Source organism: Phocoena sinus, chromosome 1 (assembly GCF_008692025.1).
Source record: "Phocoena sinus isolate mPhoSin1 chromosome 1, mPhoSin1.pri, whole genome shotgun sequence".
Classification (NCBI taxonomy): Eukaryota; Metazoa; Chordata; class Mammalia; order Artiodactyla; family Phocoenidae; genus Phocoena; species Phocoena sinus.
The window spans coordinates 124,365,401-124,387,296 of NC_045763.1; the positions used below are offsets into that span (position 1 = coordinate 124,365,401).

The 21,896-nt window shown below is 35.4% G+C and overlaps 1 protein-coding gene across 11 annotated transcripts in view; it reads left to right on the plus strand.

The window, feature by feature from the left end:
• The window catches only part of POU2F1 (POU class 2 homeobox 1), a 189,255-nt gene that overhangs the window by 134,557 nt on the left and 32,802 nt on the right, over positions 1-21,896 (plus strand). For 7 of the 11 annotated variants that reach the window (XR_004348625.1, XR_004348632.1, XM_032623977.1 and 4 more), the window contains 5 exons: positions 4,095-4,271; positions 8,584-8,725; positions 10,361-10,506; positions 11,787-11,966; positions 13,389-13,494. Coding sequence is in view for 9 of the 11 variants with exons in the window: in XM_032623977.1 (XP_032479868.1) it covers positions 4,095-4,271; positions 8,584-8,725; positions 10,361-10,506; positions 11,787-11,966; positions 13,389-13,494 (751 nt within the window). In the remaining 2 variants the exon portion in view is untranslated. The remainder of the gene's footprint in view (positions 1-4,094; positions 4,272-8,583; positions 8,726-10,360; positions 10,507-11,786; positions 11,967-13,388; positions 13,495-21,896) is intronic. The other 4 variants (XM_032623915.1, XM_032623949.1, XM_032623965.1 and 1 more) reach the window with 1 other exon arrangement.

A 21,896-nucleotide genomic window follows, 5' to 3' on the forward strand; every position in this document is an offset into this window, starting at 1 on the left:
GTTGTTAAAATGTGAGTTCTCTCCAAACTGATCTATAAATTCAACACAGTCCCAATTAATATCTACAGGGTTTCTTTGTAGAAGTTTGCATGGTGTTTCTAACATTTGTACAGGATTGTAGAGGACATAAAATAGCCAAACAATTTTGAAAATTAAGAAAGTTGATGTCAAGAATTATTATAAAATACAGTAATAAAGACAGTATGGTAATGGCATATGAATAGAAATGGAACAGAAGTCCAGGACACTCACACACATAGAGCCAACTGATTTCCCACTAAGGTGCCTAAGGATTTCAGTGGGAAAAGGAAAGTCTTGTTTCAGGTGCTGAAACAATTTGCTAGCCATAGGCAAAAAAAAAGAAAAAAAAAGAACCTTACTCCTTATTTCACAATGATACACAAAGATTAATTTGAAAAGGGTTGCAGACCTAAATTCTAGAAGAAAACTTAGGGGGAAATCTTTGTATCCTTGTGTAAGATAGTGATTTCTTAAGTGGGACACAAAAAGCGCTAACTGTAAAAGAAAACAAATGATAAATTAAATTTCATAAAAATTAAAAGCTTCTGTTGGAAAAACAAAAAGAAAAGCCACAGACTGGAAGAAAATATTCTTAAAACTTTTATCTAATAAAAGACTTGTATCCAGAATATATAAAGAACTCATACAACTCAATAAGACAATGTGTTTTTTTTTTAAAAGGGAGTGTATGCAAAATATTTGAAGATACTTCACCAAAGAAGGCACGTAAATACCCAATAAGCATATGAAAAGATGCTCAAAATTATTAGTCATCAGGAAAATGCAAAAGAAATATCACTACACACCCATTAGAATGGGCAAAATTAAAAAGACTATAATAATACCAAGTGTTGATGAGAGTATAAAGCAACTACAGCTCTTATATATTGCCTGTGGGGTTGCAAATTGGTACAGACACTTTGGAAAACATCTTGGCAGTTTCTTATAAAGTTAAATATACATGTACCTTATGACTCAGCAGTTCTACTCTTAGAAATGAATGCATTTGTCCACACAAAGACCTGTGTATGACTGACTGTTCATAGCATTTTTATTCGCAATCACCCCAAAGTGGAAACAGCCTAAACATTCATCAGCTGGTGAATAGATAACATGAATTTTGGCATATCTGTATGATGGAATGCTACTCAGCCATAGAAGGAAATGTACTTCTGATACATTCAACGTCATGTATGAATTTCAGAAGCATTATGCTAAGTGAAAGAAGCCAAACATAAAAGACTGTATACTCTATGATTCAATTTATATGGCATTTTACAGCAGACAAAACTATAGGGACAGAAATCATGTCAGTGGTTGCCAGGGGATGGGGGCTAGGGGTGGGGATTGACAGCAAGGGACACAACGAAACTTTTCGGGGTGATGGAAATTTTCTGAATCTTAATTGTGGTAGCAGTTATATGACTATATAGTTGTCAAAACACATCAAACTGTACACTTTTAAATGGTGCACTTAACTGTGAATAAGCTGAATTATAAAAATGATGTTGGAAAAAAGCCTATACCAGCAATTCCTTCCTGGCCTACGAGCTTTGTAAACAGTGGCAGGGCTGTTGTAGCTTCATCCGGACTCCTGCTCACCGAATTTTACTCTACTATTTCTAGCTCTGGCCCAGTCCAGCCTGAGGTTTCTGGAGTTGGGGTAACTTATGTGTAACCACCCCACCAAAAGATACCTAAGCTATTTTTAGTCCTATATTATTTGAGAACGGGCCTACTTCAAGCCTAGAAATGAAGCAACCATCTGATAGTTGAGACTCACCTCTACTTATCAACCAGTTTCAGTGGGAAGTTACAACCACATAGGACTCTAATATGGTTGGTACAGTTTTGGGCTCCTCCAGATGGTCATATTAAAGTTTTCTCACTGTCAACATGCCAGAGAGATAAATTTTGTTGTCTTCATTGAAGCAGGATGATAGAGAGGAGCTTACCCGAGGTGTAGGCCTGTGTAATTCCTCTTGTGCAGTTTTCAGGGCCAGTTAGTTCAGTTGGAGAAAGCATATTACTAATGAGGTCAGAGTTAGGGGTATATGACCCATTTAAATTACAAGAGAAAAGCACATAGCCATGGACTTCATCTGTAATCTTGTCCTATAATCTCTCACCTGGGTTTTTGTTCACAGGAAGGGCTAACTGAGCAGTTATGATGCAGAGTCAGGGCAGCACGTCCCAGTAGTGAATACTCAGAAGGGTGGGTTCTACTCAGAGGTTGTGAGTAAAACAGTGTAGCCTTGTGTTTGTGTAATAAGGAGATTTAATATTTTCTTTAAAAAAAAATAGATTATACCCTCATGTCTGCAAATAAACTTTAGATGGATTTCAATAATTAAATATTTTAAAAGACATAGAAGAAGCTAGCAGAATATTAAAAGGAATTTTATCCAAGTTAGAAATAAGTGAAAGCTTTCTCAGATTTGAAGCAACAGAAGATATTAGAAAGGAAAAAAACAAAAGTTCACCCAAATTATAATTTAAGACTTATGTACACTGAAAAATAAAAGGAAAAAAGCAGATTGGGAAAATTACTTGTATTAATACAACAGACAAAGGCTTTATCTATAACATTTGATTGAGCTCTTTAAGGATAAGGGTGAGAATAAGGATGTCATTACAAATGGGTTACAGATGTAAGTTCAATTCACATGAAACGAAATACAGGTAATATCGTGTGGGGAAAATTTGGCTTTAAGTAATAAGAGAAATATGAATTAAGGAAACAGCAAAGTACAATTTACTCCCTGAGTTAGCAAAACATTTTTTAAAACTGCTAAAACAAATCATGTGGAGAACATGCTATAGTGAGAACCAGCATTACGTATGATGTATACCAAAAGCCATGAAATTGTTTATGGTGTACTCTTTATCCAGTTATAGAAAATCCTTTGTAAATTTATCTCAAAGAACTAATTACAAAGGTGGAAAAAAGAACTGTATGCACAAGAGTGTTTCATTGTGGTGTTATGTGTTAGTGAAAACAAATGAAAAAGTGCCTAGCAATGAAGAAATTGTTAAATAAATTATGATAATATTGCCTTTCAGTCAGCCTTTGAAAATGATAATTACGATGATTGAAACAACATAGGGAAAAAAATTAAAACATAATGTTAAGTGAGAAAAGCAGAGTATAAAATTCTGTTACCATAATTACAGTTAAGGTTAAGAACGTAGATCTGAGGGAGGATGAAAACTTCTAGGGGTAATGGATAAATTTAGGGCATTGTATATGGTGATGGTATATATTCATGGATGTTTATCTTCAAACTCATCAAGATGTATACATTATACGTGTACAACTTTTTTGTACGTCAGTCATACCTCAATTAAATAAAAAAAGTTTACTCTTCGATTTTATGCCCTATGGTCCATTCCAATGTATTAATCATATTTTAAAAATTACTCCGATCTGTGGGATGTATGCCTTGTTAGTAGAGATTTGAAAATTATAATTTGTGAGAAACATTTACAGATTAAATTTAGTGCAACAAATTAAAAAGCATAAAAAATGTAGCTCTATGGATGAAAACTTGAACAAGTAGACTGAAGTGAAGCTATTGTTATTTAAACTGCGGGTGATTTACTTTTCCCCCTTAAAATAGTTTTAATAATCTTATATGTTTTTTATAATATTGTGTTACAAGTTGGAGATATGATAGTGATAAGATGGGTATGGTCTCTGCTGTTTTGAAACTTATAGTTTAAGTGGCATGTTTATTATGATATAGATTCTTAAAAATAAAGACTGATTTATTAAATGGCATGATATGCATGTATTCAAGCCATTTGAAAACCCAAAGACAATGGATTTCATTTTTGTGTATTCAAGTCTTTTCCATAGACTTACATGTTTAACCTTAACTGTAACTGTAGTGTATATAGCATCACACTCTGCTTTTCTCACTGGGCATTATGTTGTACCTTCTACAGTGACACATGGTCTTCCTAGTTCTTGAATAGAGCCATTTCCTTAAATTGTTTACTTGCAGCCATTCCAGATATAAACTTAAATATCTTGGTGTATGTTTGTTCTTATTCTTTTGTTCCTTCTCTAGCAGCCAGCCACCCCAACACGCACAATAGCAGCAACCCCAATTCAGACACTTCCACAGAGCCAGTCAACACCAAAGCGAATTGATACTCCCAGCTTGGAGGAGCCCAGTGACCTTGAGGAGCTTGAGCAATTTGCCAAGACCTTCAAACAAAGACGAATCAAACTTGGATTCACTCAGGTAAGATGAACCCACCTTTAACTTAGATTTCCCTCCTTGGCTGGGTCCAAATATTTGCTTTCCATGTCCAAAGAGACTTCTAAGGAACAATATATTTCTCAGCCTTCTTTTTCAGTTTTAGACTGTAACCTGTTGTTAGCCATTTTCTGCATTTATAAGTTTAGACTTTCATCGTATGTATTCATTTATAAATTTATAATTTATTGTTAGGTTAAAATCGTTAAGATTTCTCTCAGAACACAGGCCTCTGAAATTAGAATAATACCAATACATGGTGAGAATTTAAAAGATTATGTTGGAGGATGATATAACTATACTGAGGGCTTTGTTATTTGAAAAACATCTGGTTCTAGACCTTCGTGCTACATATGTGTAAGATTGAGCGGAGTAAAGATTACAAGATCTTTTATAGTAGCTGAAAGGGGAAATGTTTGAAAGACTTGTTTAAAACCATTTTTTGGAAGAGAGAAAGGGGTGGTGGAAACACACACACACACACACACACATACACACACACACACACACAGCCCGAACTGAGACTGATTCATCAAATGGGAATCTGTTGAAGATGAAAATTCCAAATTAATTTTTTAAAATGTCACCTAGCAGACGGCTTTTAAAGTATAATAAGCTTAATGGTTTAAACAGGTGTTGGGGTATGTGGGTTTTTGCCCAAGCACTCCTACTGACTCACTCTTTAATTAACCTGTCACAAGTAATACTTTTTAAAGCAGGAAAAGAATTAAACTGAATGACATTTATGTAAAATGATATAGGATCATTAGGTGAAATAAAATTACTGAAGTATAGATTGGATTGGGCATTTTAATGGAATCAGGAGAAACATGGTGGTTTTTTCGCAGAGAATATAATTACTGTTTGAAATTTAAGCCACCACTTAAATACTATCCAAATTATTTTATGTTGAAAGTACAGTAGTGTGCCACCTACTCACTAGTGAGCCTAGTGCGGTCACTGGGCTCCTCCAAAATGACATCCCTGTGTTTTTAAGAACAGGCTTTTATTCCTTATATTTCTTTGGTAATTTATTTTTGCTCAAAGAAACTATTTATTGAGAACATAAAATGTTTTTTTTTAATAGATGTAATTTTAGAGAAAATGCACTCATATTTGTGAGGAGTCTCAGTTGTGAAGGAACAAATTACAATTCAGAAAGATTTTAGTACTTTTTAAACATCTAAACCATGTGGCTTGTTTTCAAAAAAGAAAGCTAAAAGATACAACTAGATCAATAGGGGTAAATTAATAAGCTTAAATAAGTATAAGGTTGGCATGTTTAGCAATGCTTCAGCTCTTAGGCTATTAGCACAGCATACTCTTACGTTTCCTAGGAGATTGTTGCCTGAGTGGTATGCCAGGGGTGTTAAGGCCTTTAAAAATCTTTAACTTTTACCCAGATAGTGGTTTGCCTTTTTGTGGCATTTGACCCAACATACTGCCAGGGTTGTTGCTCTTTCTCTCTCTCTCTCTCTCTCTCCTTTTTCTATAAAAGAGCTTCCCTATGGTCTGGTGTTCTGCTGTATGGTTTTATTCTATTATTTGGCACCGCTCTTCCTTATTTTTCAAAATGACTTTGACTTTAGCAGTGACAACATTTCACAGACCTTGACTGTGTGGACTAAGGCACATAATTACTGGTGCAGAATGGGAAGATCAACCTTTTTTTTTAAGTCAAGATACCTCAACTATAGTTTTTTAAACATTGCTTTGTATCTAATTTATTTATACACACACACAGAGGGTAAGTTAGACGTTCCAGTCATTAGTTGAAACAAACAAACAAATCTCTATTCTCTGAGTAAATATACATGTTATTAGGTGTTTTAAACAGTAGTTGTTTTCTAACTTTATAATTGGTTATTAAGGATTACTGTAGATGTCATTACATAATTAGAAGGCATGCCATAGTCTAACACCATCCATCACATGTGATACATTAATTATATCCTAATCCCAGTCTTTGTTTCTTTTTTCCTTTGCTTTTAAAAATATATACATGTAATATAGTTCAGATACAGTATAGTTCAGATTAGGTATGAGTCAACTACTTCAAACATTTACTTCTGTGAGGGGGAGAACCTAAGATGGTTGTGAGTTATAAAAGCATTAAACCAAGCTTATATCAAATTAGTGAAAATTAGTATATTAACTGAGGTACCTGTTGATTTTTAGTCAATGAAATCCTTTAAATGTGAAGTACAATTGTATTATAAATCTCAGTTAAGTGGATTTGTCATTTATTGCTATAGTTTTAGTTACTTGATGGCCTAGCTTTATTTCCAGCCACCAACTGAAGGCATTGTTTCTTATTTTGATTTGATTTTTGAATAGGTATTTCATTTTTTTATATTGTCATTATTGTTACTTTTCATAGAAAGGTATTACAGAAGTTTGTGAACAATTTTTAGTGAATTATGCAATTATAATGTCAGAAAACATTTATTACCATCTGACTTCTACAGCAGGTCTTACATTCAAAGAGTTACAGGGTTTAGTTGGCCTTAGTTTTCTAGGAAGCTGTAATCTAAACAAATAAAGTGACCAAGACATGAATATATGTGACACACAAAGCATAGTTTAATGCCTGACATGTAGTAGGCACCTAGTGAATATTTGTTCACTAAATGAAGTCAGCTTTAATAAATGTATAGAGATACCGCTGTAGATAAAATCTATAAATATATTTATAGATATATTTGTATATAGAGATAATGGATAACACTTCTGCTCTACTCACACTGTCCTGGTTCTTTGGGTTTTACTACAATTGGAAGGAAATCAATAAGCAGTCTACTTTTGCTCTACTTCTGTGACATAGTATATTTAGAGGTGTCAGTAAAACTTTCTGTGATGATGGAAATGTTCTGTATTTGTGCCATCCAGTACGATAGCCACTGTCCACATGTGGCTGTTGAGTACTTGAAAGGTGGCTAGTAGTGCTAAGGAACTAAATTTTTAATTTATCTGATTTTGAATTAATTTAAATTTAAATAACCACATGTGGCTGGTGGTTATTTAAATGCCCATCTATCCTATGGGAAAGATTAGAATATAGATCAGTTGGAGTTCAGGTATTCTCAGTGTCTCATTTTATCTTACAGTTCTAACATTTCTCCTCTATTAAACTTTTTATCAGAAGTTGCTCCCCAGTAAGAAATTGGAGTTTAAAAAGAAATGTTTTCTTTTCCCTGACTAACCCCTAATGCAGGTGCTAATAAACAATGTACTATCCAAAAGATGGATTGTAGGGGAGAGAAATCAAAGGACTGGGATAATCCTAATTAAAAATGAGTGTTGTCAGGATAGTTGGGAGTTGGCTGTCTCTAGTGGAATTAGCTATGTCGTATTTTGGACCAGAAATGTTGCTTTTCTGCCCTGTCACTGAACTAACTGAAATGAGAGCGTGAATTATTTCCACCCCATGAGCTTCTATTATCTATATATACAATAACTATTCAGATATGCCTTTTTCAGCTTTAACAAGAGAGATTCAGCTGGAGGAAAAGCACTCTATACATTTCAAAGGTTATAGGCTTATAGAGAAAGATATTTTTTGTAATATATTCAGGGGATCATTGTTCTATTGCTGTAAGGTTACCAAGTTTCCAGTGCCCATAAAGGTTTGACTAAATGGGTCAAACCTCTCTACTGTGAATTTCTATCTCTATAATGGTTACAAAAGTAGTCTTTTTAGAATACCTGGTTTTTGTAACAAACTTTGAAATCCAAACTAAGGGTGGAAAGGAGATTTTTTTCACTGCTTCCAGAAATGCTTTACAGGAAAAAAATAAAAGAATGAGGCATTATTTCTAAATTTTAAAGTGATTTATGGGAAGTTTGGTTAGTTCAGAAATACCTAAGGTTATCCAGACAGTTACATCTATTAACCCTGTAGGTGATACAGGTTAACTGATTTTTAAAGATTACTTAGATCACTTTGGTTGCATCAATTAAGGGACTTGGTAGAATTTCAGCACTACCTTTTGAGAGTTAGTAGAAACACTTGATATCTGAATTATTACATAAGGTAGCAAGAAGAGATTCAAGATGGAGGGAATATGAAACAGTTTTGAATGTTGTCACAGTCAAGACCTAACTAACAGAGTCCTCACTGGAATACTGTGCTCAGCTTAGGAATGGATGTTTTTGTAGGACCCAGTAAATGGAATGATTGTTGGTTCTTTGTCTGGAACAGTTATTGGAGCAGCACCCTCGAGTGAAGACCATAACATTAGATGAATCTTTTCTCCCTCTCTTTCTCTCCCCTCTCCTCTTCTGTGTTACTCTGCAGGGCGATGTTGGGCTCGCTATGGGTAAACTGTATGGAAATGACTTCAGCCAAACTACCATCTCTCGTTTTGAAGCCTTGAACCTCAGCTTTAAGAACATGTGCAAGTTAAAGCCACTTTTGGAGAAGTGGCTAAATGATGCAGGTGGGTGAATGTATAAAACATTTCCTCATTGTTCATTGAAATTGTATAGAAGGGATTGTTTTATTAATTGGGGTTTATATTTCTTATTACATTATTGGTACTACAGAACCTTGACGCTCACAATCTTTGGAGGATCAATATAAATTATGACTACATAAATCAGAGAACTAATTCATTTAAGTAGGCTAGTAATTACAAGGTACATAGTCAGCAATAATTTTTAGCTTTGGAATATTTCTTGTATTTGAGCACAGGGTGAGAGACAGTTGAAGGAAGTTGAAGAGGGGACCTAGAGAATATTAAATTTAGTAAGTCAAAGAAGAGGGGACCTAGAGAATATTAAATTTAGTAAGTCAAAGAAGAGGGGACCTAGAGAATATTAAATTTAGTAAGTCAAAGACATGTACTATATGATATCACTTATGTGTGGAATCTAAAAGATAATACAAATGAGTCTGTATACATTTAGAAACAGACTCAGACATAGAAACAAACTTACGGTTACCAAAATGGGAGAGGGAGGGAGAGACATATTAGGAGTATGAGTTTAATAAATGTGAACTACTAGTATACATAAAATAGATAAGCAACAAGGATCTGCTGTATTGCACAGGGAATTATATTCAATATCTTATAATAGCCTATAATGGAATATAATCTGAAAAAATATATGTAACTGAATCACTTTGCTGTATACGTGAAACTAACACAATATTGTAAATCAGCTATACTTCAATTTTTAAAAAATGACCACCAATTTTATACACAAATTGAGCTGTTAGTTTTAACTTAATGTGTTTTGTGCTGAAGTTTCCCTTTGGAAATTTTGAATTTTGAGTCACGGAATCATAGACTATGAGAGCTGTAAGAAAACGCTAGAGATCCCCTAGACTATGGTTCTCATTGTAGATATGAACAAAATTCTTTGTCTTTGGAAAAGACAAACCTGTAACTCGCAACCTTGGACAGTCTTGATTTCGTAGTTCTGGGTATGGCCTCAGCATCTGGAATCTTTCTGAGTTCCACAGGTGAGAACCACTGGTCTGCCCCCTCCATCTCATTTTATATAGAGAGTGGAAAGAAACTCAGAGATGTCTGTAACATGCTCAGGGTCATTAAACTGTTAAATGACAGAACCTTGTTTAAAGTTTAAATAGTTTAGAAATGTTTCATTATTTGTTTGGTTTGGGGGGAAGGGGAGGAATACCAGTGAAATAAAATGAGAGGTCATTTGCAAGATAAATGTTAAACATTTGATAATTTCCAAAAAGCTTTCTTTCTTTTATCCCTAGAGCTAATAAATAAATAAGCAAACAAAACCAAAACATAAGAGCAGAACTCAGAAGAGGTAGAGCTGAGAGTAAGGATAGGAATAGTAAACTTCTGCTTTCTCAGAAACGAATCAAAGAATAGCAATGACAGTATAGTCAACCATCCTGAGACAAAGAATGCCAATAAGAACAGCAGAAAGATCCATGGTAGTGAACAATATTTTAATGTAGGTTATGAAAACCTTTCATACTTGCTTGTAGCCTAAAATACTTTGGTCAGTTTTATTGTTGTTGTTAATACATGTATTGTGTGCATGAATAATGCTCAGCTGATTTGATTTATGTGTTTTCTTCTTTCTTACAGAGAACCTCTCATCTGATTCGGCTCTCTCCAGCCCAAGTGCCCTGAATTCTCCAGGGATGGGAATTGAGGGCTTGAACCGTAGGAGGAAGAAACGCACCAGCATAGAGACCAACATCCGTGTGGCCTTAGAGAAGAGTTTCTTGGAGGTTAGTGAGGTTTTTACTTTTCATATACATAGGATTGTCTGTATAATACTATTGTTAAGTGCCATAGACCAGGCGTCCCCAGAGGTCCCTGGTTCCCTGTTAGGAACCAGGCCGCACAGCAGGAGGTGAGTGGCGGTCGAGTGAGCAAAGCTTCACCTGCCGCTCCCCATCGTTTGCACCACCACCTGAGCCATCCACACACACGCGCACACACACACACCCTCCACCCCTGTCCGTGGAGAGATTGTCTTCCATGAAGCTGGTCCCTGGTGCCATAAAGGTTGGGGACCGCTGCCGTAGACCATAAAATGTGGACTTATAAGCTTCAGCCCTAATGGATGCTTATAAACGTATTGGAGACAGTGAGAACAAGTAAGTTACTGAACATAAGGAAACAAAACCAGAGTGCTTCAGGGTTCAGGAGAGACCAGGCTTAGAGATCCATGTGAGCACTCAAAGTGAGAGAGGCAGGCAGCAGCTGTAGGATACATAGGAATTCCACAGGTAGGGAGAGGTGAGGGGAAAGCGCTTCAAGCAGAGGCATCCAGAGAGAAAAGCCATGACATGCATCAGGGGAAACAAATAGTTTGGTTTGGCTAAACTGTAGTGTTTGGAACCAGAACACTGAAGGCCTTGATGAGCTATAGAGTTCAAGTTATTTCAACAGGTCTTTGGTGTGGTTTTTTTTGTTTGTTTGTTTGTTTTTCTGGTACCAGAGAATATCACAATCAAAGCTTCCAACAAAATTTTGACTTCTCTAATGCAGAAAAGCCTTGAGCACCATGGAAGGAGCGTTGAAACAGGAGTCTTTATCTGCTCTGCCACTTATGAACTGTGTGATTGGTCAAGTTACGTGGTTTCCTAAGCTGAAGTCCCTTTATCTGTAAAATAACTGTCTTTCGTGCCCCACAGGCTTATGGCCTGCCTCATATTGTCCAAGTGAGATTATGTGCATGAAGCACTGGGGAAGTTCTTAAATTCCCACTAATAAATAAGGTATTGGTTTCATTCACGATTACTTGCCCTTAAAATAAAAAATATATAAATATTCAATAATAACTTATTCTAAGTTAATATGACTGCATTTAATGAATACATGTTCATTAGAATGTCTGTCTATAGAAGTTCTTTGTTAAAAGTGGAATAATATGGCCTTGTATATCCCAATTTCATTCTCTTATTGTTCCTCCTCCCCATTTGTTTATTCATTTAATGACATGGTTATGTCAGTAGTTCAAAAAGTTTTTCCAAAAGGTGATTTTTTTTTTTTCCCTCTTCAGAATCAAAAGCCTACCTCGGAAGAGATCACCATGATTGCTGATCAACTTAATATGGAAAAGGAGGTGATACGTGTTTGGTTTTGTAACCGCCGCCAGAAAGAAAAAAGAATCAACCCACCGAGCAGTGGTGGGACCAGCAGCTCACCTATCAAAGCAATTTTCCCCAGCCCGACCTCACTGGTAAGGATGAAAAATAGGGAGGCATGCTCAAGGGTTAATTTTTACAATTTTACAAATACCCTATCAAATGAATTTATTTCATTATAGGAATTTATTGTGTATATTCATATTGAAAAAAGATATATAAATTTATATTTTAAATGTTACAAAAGTAATTAAATGTCTTGTCATTATTAACCCAAGAACTTACTGATCTTTCTTTTTTAAAGGAAACAGTTTTAATCCTTTCCTGTTTCTCTGCAGTTCTATTATTCTCTTCTCTGATGTAGTTTATTAGGTTACTCTGTAACTGGGAGTAAATTTGCGGCTAATTCCAGTTATCTAAAAAAATCTTTAGTTGCACTTTATTCATGTTGGCTTGTAAAGCTCAATTTATTAAACTTACACATACATGATTAAGTGACAGTAAATTCCCAGATAACCTTTAGCTCTGAACTTGTATTAAAACAATTGTCTCAGATTTTCACAAACATGTGGGCCTTTTATTTATAACCTCACTGAGTAAAATATTCCTAGACTGAAGGGACATATAGTGGTCATGTGACTCCCTTGATCTTTAGGACAACTGTAAATATGACGCCACACTTCCAACCAGGATTCCAAAGATGGGAATATTGTTGAGTTTGCATTTCTGATACTTTCTTGTTAATTGATTTTTAATTTATTTGAATATTATTCTATACTGGCAGGCTTTTCAAACTAAGGTCATCATTAATAGCACTTACTAGTTTATTAAGTGAAGCCTATGGTTGTTAAATGGTGAGGCTTTAATCATAAAGTTCATGAGATAGTTATAAAAAAGATAGTCATTAGGTACAGTTTTGTTTTATGTAGGTGACTGTTTTGTGTTTTGGATTTATTCTAGAAGGAGGGAAGGATAGAAGGAAGGCAGTGTTTCTTACAAAAATGTAGAAATATTTATCTTATTTCAAAAACAAACTGTCAGTTTTTAAAAATTTGTTTTACATTCTTTCCTTAATATCATTTCATTAAAAACAAAACCAAGACAGTCTTGTCCCCACATAGTTGAAAATAGAAACAATGCAAGAACCCCAGATCCCATGATCTCCTTGAATAGTTTTCTTGTTTAGATTAAGTTTATAACTGGTATAATATTTCTGTCTTGCTAAACACTATTGAAATATGGAAATTTGTTTTTATTAATTTCTTTTTAAAACTTGGGCAAAGCCATCAGTAACATCAGTGAAAAACCATCTATTCAAAAGGAACCTTTCAACATAAGCGAGTTTTCTCAATTCCAAGATCAAAGAGTAATTAATAAAATCCCTTCTTTTTAGGCCCTTTTATTTTATTCTATTGTATCTGGAATTTAAAAAATTTTATAGGAAACATAAATCTACAATATAGACTTAAATTTTTAATTTTTAAATGCTTCTGCATATTTTCACTTCTGACCTCTAGGTGGCAACCACGCCAAGCCTTGTGACAAGCAGCGCAGCAACTACCCTCACAGTCAATCCAGTCCTTCCTTTAACCAGTGCTGCGGTAACTAATCTCTCTGTTACAGGTAAGCAGCAGCCAGGCGGTGCAGCTGTTAGGCAAATGATAGGCCCATGCTAAGTTTCTATGAGAATCTGCCATTAAATTGTAAATTAAGGTTTTAACTAAAAATATGTATTGCTTTTTAAAAAAAAAGTTATATATGAAAACCTGAACTCTAAAAAGAAATCAGGCATAATACATTTTTCCAGAAAGAATGCTTTCACATAAAGATTTTATCTTTTTTTTTCCCACATTAGTCTGTCTTCTACGTTGCTTCCTGAGTTACTTTTTTTTTTTTTTTTTTTTGGCCGCACTGCATGGCATGCAGGATCTTAGTTCCCCATCCAGGGATTGAACTCACACCCCCTGCAGTAGAAACATGGAGTCTTAACCACTGGACCACCAGGGAAGTCCCAGAGTTACTTTTTTTCAATTAACTCCTCCTCTCCTTAAAAACATTTAATAGCTGCAGCTTTTTGAAATCAGGAAAACGTCCAAATGTATCATGAATTCATAGAGTATATCCAGCCTGGACCTTATCTTTCACTAGTCTTTTCTCCATCCCATCCTCAACACAAAAGAGGATTCCTACTACCTTTGTAAACATGCCCATAGCGTAAAATGTTGTCCATCCCAACCTCCACTTCTTTCTGTTAGTGATGAAACTGCTCCAGCTTAGATATCAACTCTTCTTGGATATACTCTTTAGCTTCTTCAGAAAACTATTTGTTTCTACCTGCCTATATTATAAACAATTATATTTTATACTTCTCTCTTTTCCAGTAGACCTTGTACTTCTCAAAAGATCTGAATATTCCTTTTGAGATATCAGTGCTTGGCACATTCACAATAAAATGAATAAATAAATGTTTTCCCTTTACATGGCACATTTTCCAAATACATCTAAAGTAAGTTAGTGTTGTCATCAGAAGTTATCTAGTGATACATAAAGCAGAAGACATTCTGTAATTATTCACCAGGTTGATATATGCTAATAAATCATTGGATAGATTTTTGATCTTTCATATTCAAGCTTAAATTTAACCTAGAGTTGGGGAATTTGGTTTTTTTCACTCATATTTTAAGTGACCTAACCATGATATAAAAATTGAATAAATGGCTTTATGTAGTTACTAAATTTCTAAGTCATTAGAAAATTTCATAATATTGTTTGTTTATTCAGAACAGTACTTTTGACCTCTTTTGGGTCTTTGACCTCTTTGAAACTTTGGTGACAGCTATAAACTTTTCCCCTCATAAAGTAGACATACCCACAATTTTTAGTAAGATTACAAGGAGGTTTATAAATCACAAACCTCATCAGTCCCCACCTTACCAAGCCTTGCCATTTCTGGATGCCTTAGAGGCAAATTAAAAACCTCTGTTCAAGAGTGTATAGTATTCAGCACCTCAGCTTAAAAAGCAAACTGTTGGTGATTGGTTGCCGCTGTGCTGGGCACCAGGAACATGAAATTCCTGTCTTTGAGGAACTTACTGTCTACCCTGACTGCCACTGGCTGGTAAATTGTGTACTTTACCTTCCAAACAAATCATAAGTCATATTACATTAGGTTTAAAGATACCCATCTTTTGCCAAAAAAAAATTCCTAATGGTTCAGGCATTAAGAGCAATAGCTTTGCAGATTTCTTAAAAAATGGCACAAATCTGAGGCAGAAGGTAATTTTAAGAAGATATACATGCTCAAAACTAGCTAAAATTTTTTTTATTTTTTGGTGATCTTAACTGCCTAGTCAGATTTTCTTAAACTCAATTACTTGGCCCATTTATTTAGATTTAATTATGACAGTTTTCTGAAATGTTAGTAACTTTTGGAATGAAATTTTTCTTTAATCATTAAAATATTTAACATAGGAAATTCAAATAGGAGAGACACAATCACCATGAGTACTATTTTTATTTTGTCTTTATATCTGTTTTTATATGTACATAGATGTACAATTCTAATAGTATTTATACTGTATCCTTTATTTTTAGCTTAACATCTAATAATAAGTATCTTCCTCTGTTATTATAGTTTTTACTTTTCTACTCTTGCCCTTATATCAAATGGTTGTACTGTAATTTCATAACCATTTCCTTATGTTACCATCATGGTTAAGTTCAACCGAGGGTGACCAACTCTTCCAGTTTGAGCCCTGCAAATATTACATCCCAGGAAACCTCTCAGCCTCTAAGCCACGTGACTGGTCTTGCTTGTTCGCTATTGTATTCCTCGTGTCCAGCACACTACGTAGAGTGTAAGATACCCAGTAATTATTAAATGAATGGAGTTTTCACTGTTATAAATAATGCTATAATGAACACCTTCGTACATATAGCTTTTTCTTAAATTTTTTATTTTAACATAATTTCAGACTTACAGAAAAGTTATAAGAATAGTTCAGAGAAATCCTAAATCTCTTTCTCACATTTTCCAAATATTAAAATCTTACTATGTTTGCTTTCTCCTTTTTCTCTTTGTGTTTCTGTATGTGATTTTTTTCTGAACTGTTGTAAGAGCAAGTTACAGATAAGCCCTTTTCCCCTGAATACTTTACTGTCTATTTTTTAATAAACAAGAAATATAGGGGAAAAGGATAAGTTCATCCTTACAGTTGAAAGCCAACTAATAAACGTGGAAGAAATGATGGAATTATATGAGTAATAACAGATCCAGGCTATCTGTATCAATATGGACTCAGAAATCATTCTGTATTCAGTAGGTTAGAATCCTACTATCACTTTTTATTGTAATATTCAGATTGTCCCAGATTTAGCCAATGGGAACTACTTCAAGGTGGCTCCTGTGCCCTTTTGACATGTCCCTAGCATTCTTTGAGTGCTTCCTTATTTTTTAGCACACAAGATGTTCACCTTCGTCTTAAAGTTTCTCTGCTTCTGGCCTAGAATCAGCCTCCTTAAAATCCATGAGTTCATACTGATACCTCCAATTCCAATCCAATATCCTGTAGTTCGTTCTTTTCTATCCTAACCTCTTTCCATATTTTAACTCCCTTCTCAGTGACAATGCGTAACCTGGCTCCCATTATCAACAATAACAAGTTACTCAACTGTTCAATCCTATAGTGAAAAGAAAGTGGTTTCACATTGCTAACCCAAGCCTCTGAAAAGAAAAGACCTACTAATTCAGTTCAGTTTAGAGTTCTCGTCTTAAGCTAAAGGCGTAAAGCCCAAATACTGTGTTCCAAAGTGATTTTGGTTAGTTCTTTTTATATCCTCTTCAGTGTAGTAACATTATTCATTTGAAATTCAGGTCAGTTTATTTGTTTTGTTTGTATTCAGTGTTAGTGTTTCTCCTCCCATCCTTGTGATTTTTTTAAGAATATGAGATATTAACATGGTTTTCAAAGGTAAGACTATACAAAAAGTTCTCCTCAGAAAAATGTCGTTCCCTTCTATCATAATTCTCTGTACCCTTTCCATCCCATTCCTATCTATGCCCTTCCTGTGTTTCTTTTGAACTATTGAGTAGAGATTTTTTTCTTTTTTAATTTACCCTTGTTTGTTGCTTTAAAGGTATCATACTTAGGTGATCTTCTGCACTTCAGTTTTTTCACTTAGCAAAATATCCTGACAACTAACTCCACGTTAGTTCATAGAAATCTTAATTATTCTGTTTCATTGTTGTAGACTATTTTGTGGATGTACTACAGTTTATTTAACCCCATTCCTGTTGTATGGACATTGCGTTTGTTTCCAGTATTTTGTAATTATAGACTGTGCTTTAGGAATAACCTTGTGGATATGTATTTTTGTACTGTTGGAAATGTGTCTTGAAGGTAAATTTCGAGAAGTAGAATTGCTGGGTCGAAAGGTACACACCTATGTGTTGTTGGATACTGTTGTTTTGTTGGATACTATCGAATTGCCTTCCAAAAAGATTGTACTTATTTTCATTCCCACTAACAATACATGAGAGGGCCAGTTTCCCCATAGCCTCCGCAACAGAATGTTACACTTTTTAATTTTTACCAACCTGGTATGTTAGAAATTGTAACTCAATGTACTTTAAATTTCAGTTTTTTAATCGTGTGAAGTTGAACATCATTTCATATACTTAAGGGCTATTTTTCATCATTTATAACAGTGAAATAGGTTTTGTTTCACCTTGATTGATAAATATTGCATAGACTAGAAATTCCAGCTGAGGGAAGTGGTAAGAGCAGACACTATTGTCTTCTTTCCAAGCATATTAGTTTTCTGTTGGTGTGTAACAAATTACCACAAACTTAGTGGCCTAAACCAATATTCATTTACTATCCCACAGTTCTGTAGGTTGGAAGTTTAGGCATGGGTTAGAGCTGGGTCTTCTACTCAGGGACTTACCAGGCTGAAATCAAGATGTTGGCTGGGGCTGTGACCTCATATGACACCCAAGATCTTCCAAGTTCATTAGTTGGCAGAATTCTGTTCCTTGTGGTTATAGGACTGAAGTCCCCATTTTTTCTGCTGCTGTCAGCTAGATCACTCTCAGCTCCTACAGGCTAACCCCAAGTCCTAGCCTCATGACCTTCTCACGACATGGCAGCTTCTTCAAAGGCAACATGAGAATCTCTCTCAAGTCAGCTGCTATGGAGGGTCTTATGCAATATAAGGTAGTCAGTCCTCTCACCTTTGTCATATGATATAACCCAATTAAAGGAGTGGCTACCACATCTCCCGTCATATTCACAGATCTGCCTATACTCAAGAGAAGGGGCTATACATCTGGATTTTGATGGCTTCCTTTAAAGAGTTTTTGAGTTTGCTTTGGCAGACAGATAGATTACTACAGATGAGCTTGATCCCTTCAAGGCTTATTTTTTAAGCTTTATGAGACTGGCCCTAGAGTAGCCTTCACTAGTTTAAGGTGTGACTCTTCTGGGGTCTCTCGTAAATGCCCAGATATTCAATAATCTCTACTGTCTGTGTAGTTGGAACTGGACTGTCTCCCTGTCCTGCATGAATTCCAAGGATCATTCAGTTTACAGCCTCCCTGCCTGGACTCATGGGGTTTCCCTGTGCGTGTGCAGTTTAGTATTCAACCAAAGATTCTAGGAAACCCCGATGCACATTTCTAGAGTTCGTTCTCTATTCGTTTCTTCCTCTCCAGTACTCTCCCTTGCAAATTCCAGCCATGTCAGCATCCAGCGACAGTCTTTGTCTCCTCAAATCATTGAAATTGCTGCGTTCTACTTAGTTTCCTCTTCTGGTGCAGCAGTTTAGAAAGTGTTTCCAAATAAAGTCCAGGTGATTATAGGGCTCACATCATTTGTTTCCTTTTCTTCAGGGATCACAGCCCTGTGCTGCCTATTTTCTCGTATCTAAAACATTTTCTCATATATTTCTCTATTCTTGTTACAGTGTAAGGGTAAGTTTGCTATCATTTACTCTTATGGTCAAAGGCAGACGTCTCTAAAAATGTTAAATTAATGATCAGCACTTATAGGTATAGATGATCTTATTTGCAAAGCAGAACTAGAGACACAGACGTAGAGAACAAATGTGTGGATACCAAGGGGGAAGGAAGGGGGCAATATGAATTGGGAGAGTGGGATTGACATATATACACTACTGATACTATGTATAAAATAGGTAACTAATGAGAACCTACTGTATAGCACAGAGAACTCTCCTCAATGCTCTATGGTGACCTAAATGAGAAGGAAATCCGAAAAGGAGGGGATATGTGTATACGTATAGCTGATTCACTTTGTTGTACAGTGGAAACTAATACAACATTGTAAAGCAAGTATACTCCAATAAAAATTTTTTAAATAAATTTTAAAAAATAAAATAATTTATATATACACAAAAAGTAAGTTGCAAAATGAAAAATGTTTGGATCAGAAGCAAATAAGTTTCAACACTTGATAAATCTAAATTAAGAGAAAAAAATAATCAGCCTTTATAATTGTAACAAAGTCTAAGGTGACCCTCCCCCACCATGGTGTCTACCTCCTAGTGTTCCAGCCTTTGTGTAATCCTTTCCCCTTGAGTGTGGGCTGAGCCTTTGGTTTGCTTCTCATCAGTAAAATGTGGCAAAGGTGATAGGATGTCACTCCATGATTATATTACATTTTGTAAGACCCCGTCTTGTTCCCAGACTTACTCTAGAGACCCTCCTCACCAGTTTGATGAAGTAAGAAATAAACAACCATGTTAGGAAGCTCACAAATCAGGGTACTGAGGATGACCTCTAGGCGCTGAGGGTGGCCTTCAGCCAACAGCCAAAAAGAAGCTGGGCACTTAGTCTAGAACAGCAAGCAAATTCTGCCAAGTGATTTCTGCCAGCAACCCAAGTGAGCCTGGCAACATATTCTTCCCCAGTCATGCTTCCTGACTGGAACTGTCTGGCTGACCCCTTGATTGTGGCCTTGCAGAGGACCAGCTAGACTGTGCCTGCACACCTGACCCACAGAAACTGTGAGATAGTAAATGTGTGGGGTTTTTTTTTTTCCTTTTTATTTATTTTTTAAATAGATAAAATTTCAATTTCTTTATTGGAGTGTAATTGCTTCACAATACTGTGTTAGTTTCTGTTGTACAACAAAGTTGAATCAATTGTTTTATACTGCTAAATTTGTAGTACTTTGTTAAATAGCGATAGAAAATGGATACAATAATATTACATTTGTATAAATATCATTCAGGGACAGCTCATATGATTAGGGTGAAAAATGTAATCTTATGACACTTAAACCTTGCTCCTTGAAAGAGAAGGTTACAAGAGTCAGTGTCAAATGGATTTTCTTTTCTTCCTCTTGTCAGCAGTTGCTGAAAATCATGCCTCATTTTAATTTTTTTCCTATTTGGACCATAACTTTCTTATTATAGCCTCTTTTCCTCTGACATTTCTATGTTGCTTTTTTTTTTTCAGTTGACAGAAGTAGCATATTCTTTCACTCATATTATTTATGAAAGACATCCAATATCTTAATCATACAACTTATCTAATGCAATCTACTTTCTTCCTGAAGACTTTCTCCTTGGAATCCCTATAATTGCTTATTTTAACTTCTTTTCACTGTGTTCCTGAGTTAGATCCAATATTTCTGAGAGCCCATGTCTCCCTCTACCTTTTTCTTTTTTTTTTTTTCCCCTCTACCTTTGATTCCTTTTTGTTTTGCCTGGTGCACACTCTCAAGTAATTTTTTTCTTTATTTGTAAAGATTATGTGAGAGGGAAAATTTCCAAGTACATGCATAACTGAAAAGTATTTTGCCCTCACAGTATTTGTAGTTTGTACAGTAATAGAATTTTAGGTACAAAACTACTTTTCCTTTGAACTTAGAAGGTATTGCTCTGTTGTATTTTAGCATCCAGTGTTGCCAATGAAAAGTCTGATTTCAGTCTAACTCCGATTTGTTGATCATTTGTTTTCCCTCTGTAAACTTTAAGGATCTTTTTATCCTTTGAGTTCTGAAATTTCACTAGAAGGTATCAAGGCATGGGCCTTTTAAATTTGTCCTCCTTGGCCTTCAGTGGGCATTGTCAATTTGAATTAATGTCTTTCTTTAACTCTGGTAATTTGTTTTTCTTCCTTATTTCTGGAACGTATTTCAAACAGACTTTAAACTCTCTAAATTGATCCTATCTCTAACTTTTCTCTTGTGTTTTTCATTTTTTAACTTTTTATACTTCATTCCTGGAAATATATCCTGAATTTTATCTAACTGTTCCTGTGTTCTCATTTTTTATTGTTGTCATTTATATGTTTTTCCAGAATCATATTTTTAATTTCTAAGAATGTTTCTTTGTTCTGATTCTGCCTTTTTATAGCAATCTTATTTTTAATTTGTAGATACAGTACAAATTAGAATTGTATTTAAGTTGCTTCTTCTGGCCTCAATTCTGCTTATTTATTTTGTTCCATTTCTTTTGTGCTGTGGATTTTTTCATTGTCTGTTAATTTTTGATTATTTAGTCATACCGATGAATGCAAGGCCTTAGTACTTAATATCAGTAGCTTGTAAGGTTTTTTCTGCCCTTGTGTAGCTTCTGTTACTCAGCATCCTTTCCCCTGATTGGAAGGGAGCGGTGAGCCGTGAATGTGGGGAGAGAACTGCCAGACTTTGCTCAGGGCCTGTGGGTGGAAAGCAGGCAGGCAGACCAGGCTCTACCCTACACCTTCCTCAAATGAGAGGGATGCCAGTGCTTACACTAAAGTTCGTAACCTTCCATACTCAGATTTTTATTTTCTTTGAAGAGTAGTAGGTGACATTAGTTAATGCTTAGGTGATAAGTCTGGTGGGGGGAGGAAAAGTCCCACTGACAGAGCTGGTGTGTGAACAGTCTGGTCACCCTGTTCTCTGCCCTTGTTTCCTACTCCTGCCTCAGTACTGACAACGCGGAGCTTGAAATCCCCTCAGGGCTCCACTGGGGTAAATAATTCCCACCTCTATCGTAGTCTTCTACTGTGCCCT